General features: G+C 57.6%; 1 protein-coding gene across 1 annotated transcript in view; it reads right to left on the reverse strand.

The window, feature by feature from the left end:
• Positions 1–1,209: 1,209 nt before the first annotated feature.
• RINL (Ras and Rab interactor like) overlaps positions 1,210–8,523 on the reverse strand; it is an 18,288-nt gene continuing 10,974 nt past the window's right edge. Inside the window, exons 9-12 of the mRNA XM_026658856.1 lie at positions 7,364–7,678; positions 6,405–6,533; positions 5,828–5,991; positions 1,210–2,441 (exon numbers count right to left, since the gene is read on the reverse strand). Of these exons, the coding sequence (XP_026514641.1) occupies positions 2,124–2,441; positions 5,828–5,991; positions 6,405–6,533; positions 7,364–7,678 (926 nt within the window). The 3' untranslated portion in view covers positions 1,210–2,123. The remainder of the gene's footprint in view (positions 2,442–5,827; positions 5,992–6,404; positions 6,534–7,363; positions 7,679–8,523) is intronic.

The raw sequence follows: 8,523 nt of genomic DNA on the forward strand, positions 1-8,523 counted from the left end.
CACCCAGCACTGAGATGCAGCCACCTCTGGGATAGGATGTGGCAGCTGTTTATACAAGGAGCCTTCACCCAGCACTGAGAGGCAGGCACCTCTGGGGTAGCACGTGGCAGCTGTTTATACAAGGAGCCTTCACCCTGTGCTGAGGTGGGGTGCAGCCACCTCAGGGGTGGGGCATAGCAGCTGTTCATGCAGGGAGCGCGCCGACAGCACTGAGATGCAGCCACCTCTGGGGTGAGGAGCAACAGCCATGTGTGCAGCTGCATAACGCTGCATGCCAAGTTAGGACAGGAAGGGAAGGAGAAGGCTGTAACCGGCTGAAAGTGCAGGAGACGTTTAAGGATGCAAATTGGAATCACCCGCCTGAGAATTGGGGCTGGACACTGGGGCTAGCCCCCCAACTCTTGGGGGACGGGCATGGGGATCGAAGGAGCTCAGGACCCCATTCGTACATCTCCCTCGACAGATGGATGGCTTTGTCCCGGAGCACCGGGGCCAGCAGGACTGCAAGTGAGCGCCTCCCCCCTCTCCACGCACCAGGCCCCCCCGACACTGATTGAGGGCCACAGGGACTGAAGGGAGAGCGCCCCCTACCGGGGCACCCCACTTTGCTCCCTAGCATTGCACTGGGGCCAGCAGCACTGCCAGGGGAGCCTCCCCCCGCACAGAAGCAGCCCAGCTTGAGAGAGCACCTAGGAAGGTGAGCAGGCGGGAGGTTGCAAGACAACAGGCTACTGCATTGAGACCTGCTGAAATGCCCCAGTGCAAAAACATATCCCTGACAGCTGACTGTGACCCCCTCTCAGCCAAGCTGCAGGCAACAGCCCGCTGCCCTAAACTGTTGTAGGAAGTGGTGTGAGTGCTGCACTCCGCCCCAGAAGCAGCTGCATTTCAGCCACAGGAAAACTCATTGAGGCAGGACACCTGGGTTCTATTCCTGGCTGGTCACACCCCCATTGTGTGCCTCAGTTCCCCCTCCCTTCCTTTGTCCATTTAGGCCCAGCTCCTCAAAAAGAACTTGGATGCTTAATTCGCATGGCCAGGGGCTGGGCCTAAGCTCTGGGGGGGGGGGCAGGGCTGTCCCTCACCCTGCATATGTACCGTAATACACCGAATAGCAACCACAAACCCTCCCACCCACGCTCCGCCAGGCCTTGTGTTTTCAGAGGTTCTCTCTTTTTATTTAAAGAAAGAGTAACCAAGCGGGCCAAAGTCCTTTTTAGAGCCCTCCCTTTACAGGGGGGAAGGTCATATAAATATATAGCCCCAGACTAGGCAGAAGGTTCAGGAGTTTAAGGTCACTTCCCCTTTAAACTGGGATTCCCACGAGCTGGGTTCCTGGTCCTAGAGAGAAGTGGTAAAGCTCACCGCACGTTATTGGAACAGCCTCAGATTGTGAGGGGAACTAACGGGCTGGTTAGTTACATTCATCTGGATATGGGGGTGTGTGGGGGGAGTCTGGTGCAGCCCTTGGGATGGAAGGTGATTCAGGGCAAGCTGCCTCTCCCCTTTGGGCGATAGATGCCAGCCCTACCCCGGAGAGGATATTAGATTTGTTTTTCCCCTGCCTCCCGGCTGAGTTTGCCCGCAGAGCGGCAGCTCTTCTGACCCTTTCCCACTGGGCTGCAGCCTCCCAAAGCTGTATGGCACAGGACCACCCCGCCCCCGCTCAGGCAGCCGGCTAGAGCCGAACGGTTCCTGCGCTCCGGACCGCAGCGTCCCGAGCCATCCACGCCCCGGCCCCGGGCTGCAGCTGGGAGCCAAAATGACCAACACGGCCCCAAGGCTCGGAGAGTTCCAAGGGAAGGAAAGGCCGCCCCGGCTTGGGACACCTACTCCCCCGAGCTGTGCCCTGCAACGATGGGGACGCCCCAGCCACGGTAGGATTGTCCCCTCCAGTTATAAGTCAATAGGGCTTCTACGCTTTCCGCTGGCTGCTCCAGCGCCTGTGTGCTCCAACCCTTGGGAAGTTTGAGTTTGTTTTTTCCCCCAGGCGTCCTGAGATATTAGGACCTGGGAGGCTCTGGGGAGAGTCCGGCCTCAGTCCCGAGGTCGCTGGACTTTGGATGCACGGACTGGACGCTCCCATCCAGGCAGCCTCTGATTGCACCGTCTCTCTACCGGTCTTATATGGGTTCCTGAGCAGGAGTTGGGCCGTCGCCCTCCAACGGGGCTTCCGTCTCCTCTCCCTTCAGCTTGTAAACGAAGCAGCTGGAGCTGCAGTGGGATTTGAGGGACGCCGAGCGGATCTGCTGGGGGCGGCTGTCCCCCGCCAGGAGGCGGGAGGTGCTGTCCGTCACCAGGAAGAGACCATAGGCCTCCGGGTTGGAGACACCATATTTCTTGCTGCATATCACGCACACTGAGGCCGCTGTCATGTGGGCGGGGACGGGGATGGCCTTCTGGTTCGCGAAGGGCTCTTGGAAGGAGACGTAGAAGATGTCCTGAGAGAAGGAGAGGGGGAAAAAGATAAATCGAGCAGACCAGAGGCTATGGTGATGGGCACCCTGTACATACCATAGATTACAGAGAGAGTGGGTAGGGCGCTGGACTGGGACTTGCAAGATCTGGCTCTATTCCTGCGGAGTGATCTTGGACAAGTCCTGTCCCCGTTCTGTGCCTCAGTTTCCCCTCCCACCCTTTGTCTAGGTGGGAGGTGCTAAAGGAGCACTCAAGGACGATAAGGCCATGGCAGAGAAACTAAATGAATTCTTTGCATCGGTCTTCACGGCTGAGGATGTGAGGGAGATTCCCAAACCTGAGATTCCCAAACCAGATCTGAGGAACTGTCCCAGATTGAGGTGTCATTAGAGGAAGTTTTGGAACAAATTGAGAAATTAAACAGCAATAAGTCACCAGCACTAGATGGTATCACCCAAGAGTTCTGAAGGAACTCAAATGTGAAATTGCAGAACTACTAACTGTAGCTTGTAACCTATTATATAAATCCGCTTCTGTACCAGATGACTGGAGGATAGCTAATGTGACGCCAATTTTTAAAAAGGGCTCCAGAGGAGACCCCAGCAATTACAGGCCTGTAAGCCTGACTTCTGTATCAGGCAAACTAGTTGAAACTATAATAATGAACAATATTGTCAGACATATAGATGAAGATAATTTGTTGAGGAAGAGTCGACATGGTTTTAGTAAAGGGAAATCATGCGTCACCAATCTACTAGAATTCTTTGGGAGTCAACAAGCATGTGGACCAAGGGGATCCAGTGGAGATAGTGTACTTAGATTTTCAGAAAGCCTTTGACAAGGTCCCTCACCAAAGGCTCTTAGCAAAGTAAGCTGTCATGGGGTAAGAGGGAAGGTTCTCTCATGGATCAGTAACTGGTTAAAAGATAGGAAACAAAGGGTAGGAATAAATGGTCAGTTTTCAGAATGGAGAGAGGTAAATAGTGGTGTCCCCCAGGGGCCTGTTCTGGGCCCAGTCCTATTCAACATATGCATAAATGATCTGGAAAAAGGGGTAAACAGCGAGGTGGCAAAATTTGCAGACGATACAAAACTACTCAATAGTTAAGTCCCAGACAGACTGCGAAGAGCTACCAAAGCTGGGTAACTGGGCAACAAAATGGCAGATGAAATTTAATGTTGATAAATGCAAAGTAAGGCACATTGGAACACATATTCCTAACTATACATATAAACTGATGGGGTCTAAATTAGCTGTTACCGCGCAAGAGAGAGATCTTGGAGTCACTGTGGATAGCTCTCTGAAAACATCCACTCAATGTGCAGCGGCAGTCAAAAAAGCGAACAATGCTGGGAATAATCAAGAAAGGGATAGATGATAGGACAGAAAATATCATGTTGCCTCTATATCAATCCATGGTACGCCCACATCTCGAATACTGCATGCATATGTGGTCGTCCCATCTCAAAAGGATATACTGGAATTGGAAAAGGTTCAGAAAAGGGCAACAAAAATGATTAGGGGTATGGAACGGCTTCCGTATGAAGAGAGATTAATAAGACTGGGACTTTTCAGCTTGGAAAAAGAGACGGCTAAGGGGAGATATGATTGAGGTCTATAAAATCATGACTGGTAGAGAAAGTAGGTAAGGAAGTGTTGTTTACTACTCATAACACAAGAACTAGGGGGTCACCAAATGAAATTAATAGGCACCAGGTTTAAAACAAATAAAAGGAAGTATTTCTTCACACAACACACAGTCAACCAGTGGAACTCCTTGCCAGAGGATGTTGTGAAGGCCAAGACCATAACAGGGTTCAAAAAAGAACTAGATAAATTCATAGAGGACAGGTCCATCAGTGGCTATTAGCCAGGATGGGCAGGGATGGTGTCCCTAGCCTCTGTTTGCCAGAAGCTGGGAATGGGTGACAGGGGATGGATCACTTGATGATTCCCTGTTCTGGTCATTCCCTCTGGGACACCTGGCATTGGCCACTGTCGGGAGACAGGATACCGGGCTAGATGGACCCTTGGTCTGACCCAGTAGGGCCGTTCTTATGTTCTTTTGTCTATTTAGACATCCACTCTTTGGAGCAGGAGCTGCCTCGGACTGTGCAGCGCCCGGCACGACAGCAGCCCCATCTCAACTGAGGCCTCTAGATGCTACCGTAATACACCTAATAACCAACCACTGGTGGATCAAGAGAAAGACAGTCAACCATCCGAGGCAGCCGTGACTAACTCATTAACGTTTACAAACTTGATAACTTTACATAGAGTGAAGCTTTGTTACTTGGCTTTTCGTCATCACCATTCTCTCTCTGAATAAGGGTGCTGTGCCTTTAAGAAGGCGGGGCTCTACGACCCTGACTCCTGGGAGGAGCTGTGTGTATATAAACAAGGCCAGACACATGGCTGGTAGCTACACTCAAATTCAACTCTTCGGGCCCGCCTCTCGCTGGGCTGCTCATATAAACAGGATGGCGGGAGAGGCTAAAACTCAGACCCCTCTGTTCCCAAAGCACTGGCGATGAAGGAGAATCTCCCTTAGCTTTTCGTGTTGGGTCTATGACACACGCACAGCTGAGCACTTCCATCTCCGTGCGGAGGGGGAAGAGGAATGCCGCATAGACAGGCGCGACTGCTCATTGCAACACCCAGAAGCCCGTTAGTCCATCCAGACCCAAGGGCTTCCCCAAAATATGGGTCTGTAGAACGCTGGACTCTGAACCTGTCACTCCGGTTTATGGGCAAGCAGCAGAACTACATGGCGCCGATCAGCCCCAGAGGTAGGGGGCACCGCCCATCCGGAGTACAAAGTTATTAGCTCGCTTATATACATGTTCTGAAACACAATGAGAACCCACTTCTCCGTAGTATTAAGCACTTTGGGACTGGTTCATTGGGATCTCAGATTGCCAGTTCACGCACCTGCTGCGCACAGCTCACTCTCCTCCTGTCTTCTTCCCTACTAGCTACGCATTTGACACGTTCCCAAGGCGACCGTGAATTCATGCTTTCGTTCCTTGCTCAGAATAAACCCATGACCCCATTTTTTCCACAGATGGGGAAACTGAGTCACAGAGAGGCGAAGGGACTGACCCCAAAGATCACCCAGCAAGTCAGGGCCAAAGAACCCAGGCTCCCTGTACCCCCTGTTGTAACCAGTAGACCATGCTACCCTCCTAGACCCAGCGATAGAACCCAGGAGTCCTGACTCCCAGCCTTCCCCCGCTCTAACCACTAGACCCCACTCTCTTTGCAGAGCTGGGCATAGGACCCTGGAGTCCTGCCCCCCAGCCCCCCCCGCTCTAACCACTAGCCACCCCCGCCAGAGGCAGGTAGAGAACCCAGGCACCCCCCGAGCCCCCCTTAGAACGGTGACCTCCCCGGAGCAGCGGACCCTACCTGGGAGCGGCGCCGGCTGTGTTGGTTGTGGTGGATAGTGCGCCGGCGCTGCCACCGGTGGATGGAGTCCTGCGCTTCGATGCTGATCTGCCGGGTTACCATGGCTGACTGGAAGTTGCTGATGTGGTAAAGAGCCCCGAACCAGGTGGTGAGGTAGTAGCCGCCTGCAGGAGAGAGGGAGGAATGCGGGGCTCAGACGTCGGGGGCCCGTGGGCATGCCCGTCGCCGGTAGGGGCTGGCAGACAGAGAGGATAAAAGGCCTACTACTACTGCCGGCGAGGGGAGACCCCCTCTACAGTCTCCATGGCCTGTTTGCTTCTCACTCGCTGTCCTGAGCTGCAAGGCAGCCGGGTAGCGCCAGCTTCCCCGCCAAGCCCAGCGAGACCCCACAAACTCAGCTCAGCCAAGGAGCCGTCGGGGGGCTGCCCAGGCACTGCTCGACCTCAGCGCCTGGCTCCCAGCCCCATGAGCCACCGGGTCGGCCAGCCCGGCTGCAGGCTCACCCCTAGCAGGGGCGTCCAAGGGCAGCCTGCAGGTCCCCAGCCCAGCTGGGGAAGGACGGGGCCAGGGCTCTGACCTTCTCCCTGCAGCTGGCTGGGGTCCAGCAGCTCCATCATGTACTCCACGTCCAGCTGCACCGAGACGATGTCGCACTTCACCAGGACGTAGGTCAGCACCGGCAGGAAGTCGTCCGCCCCGTAGACCTCTGAGCAGAGAGAGACACGTGGTGAGAACGCCCCCCGTGGGGCCAGTCCCAATCCCCTGGGGGGGCTCGATCCCCCCCCCCCCCGCAGGAGCCAGTCCCAATTCCCTGGGGGGCTCGATCCCACCCCCCCGTGGGGCCAGTCCCAATACCCTGGGGTGGGGGCGATCCCCCCCCCGTAGGGGCCAGTCCCAATCCCCTGGGGGGGCTCAATCCCACCCCCCCCGTGGGGCCAGTCCCAATACCCTGGGGGGGCTCGATCCCACCCCCCCGTGGGGCCAGTCCCAATACCCTGGGGGGGCTCGATCCCACCCCCCCGTGGGGCCAGTCCCAATACCCTGGGGGGGCTCGATCCCACCCCGCCCCCCGCAGGAGCCAGTCCCAATTCCCTGGGGGGCTCGATCCCACCCCCCCCGTAGGGGCCAGTCCCAATACCCTGGGGTGGGGGGGACCTATTCCGTCCCCCCCGCAGGGGCCAGTCCCAATACCCCGGGGGGGGGGCCCCAATCCCCCCCCTGCAGGGGCCAGTCCCAATTCCCTGGGGTGGGGGCGATCCCATCCCCCCTGCAGGGGCCAGTCCCAATACCCCAAGTTACAGGATGTCCACAGTATCCCACACAATCCCCCCCGCCCTGAAACAGAGGCCCATCAAGGCTGGGGGCGGAGATGGCAGCTCAGAAACAATTCACAGGGGCAGGGGCAGACACGGCTGTCTCAGGGAGGGGGTAGGACGCCATCTTTGGGGGGTGGCGAAGTGGGTTCCCAGGTGGTAGCGGGGATTCCCCCGGAGCTGAGGGCAGGTTTCCCTGGCAGCCCTGGGCAGCCTCCCCTACCCTTGCCGCCCGTGCCGTGGTTCATGGCCTCGTAGATCAGCTTGCAGGCCTTGAGCAGCTGGGCCTCCTTCTTCTTGGGCGAGTAGGCCTGGTGCATCTGGAGCAGCTTGGCCTGGATGCGCTCGAGGGCCGGGGCGTCGGGGACGCTGGCCGTCACCCCCAGCTCCGCCAGGCTCTGGTGGCTCATGGTCAGCTGGTGATCGCGCAGCTTCTGCAGGCTCCCGTCCCGGCTGTGGAAGTCCAGGAGCTGCCCGTAGACGCAGTCCCGCAGCGGCTTCAGGACGCACTTGTACAGGGCCGCCTCCACCACGGAGCCTGTGGGGGGGATGGAGAGAGGGGGGCGGGGGGGTCAGGCAGGGGGTGTCCAGCACAGGGCAAGAGCTTGGGGGCTCCGGATTAGGAACCTCGTCTCCATTGGGCCTGCTACATGGGGGCTGGAGCCCAGGAGGGCAGAGGCAGCTGCAAAAGTGACAAGGGGAGTGGGGTCTAGTGGTTAGAGCGGGGGAGAGGGGCTGGAAGCCAGGACTCCTGGGTTCTCTCCCCAGCTCGGGGAGGGGGAGGGGAGTGCGACACCACACACCCCAACCCCAGAGCACTTTGTTCTCTCCGTTAAAGCATCGCTCACACCGAATGCCGCCCCGTCTTGTGGAGCTGGGACCCGTTTCCCGCTGCTCTGCCCGAGCCGCCTGGCTCCCCGGCCCTAGCACCAAGCTGTCCTCCCCCAGGAGTGGGGGGAGCCTCTGGCCCCCCCCCACAGCACCAAGGGCCCAGGCCCGGTTCCCCTTTAAGAGCTCTCCTCCCTTCCGCCCCCCCCAGCCCTCGGCTTCCTGCCCAGGCGCTCACTGACACCCCGGAGCAGGAGCGGATGTTGCAGCGGGCTGGGGGCGGTTTGACCACAGTGGCCTTTCCGGCTGCATTTATAGACAGCGCTTCTCTTCCTGGAGGGGCTATTTATAACCCCGGGGCGGGGGGGGGGGGGGGGGGCTACTAGCTTACCCGTGACAGGCTCCATCTTGGAGGGGGGGGAAAATCTATTCAGGGGCCCTTCCCCCCACCAATTGCCAGAGCCAACCAAGATTGGGTGCAGTCTGGGCAACCTTCCCCCCCCCCCAGGACATCTCACTCACCCCAACCCCAGCGATGCGCGGGGGGGGGGGAGA

Source organism: Terrapene carolina, unplaced genomic scaffold (genome assembly GCF_002925995.2).
Source record: "Terrapene carolina triunguis isolate 2854851 unplaced genomic scaffold, T_m_triunguis-2.0 Scaffold517, whole genome shotgun sequence".
In the NCBI taxonomy this organism is placed as follows: domain Eukaryota; kingdom Metazoa; phylum Chordata; order Testudines; family Emydidae; genus Terrapene; species Terrapene triunguis.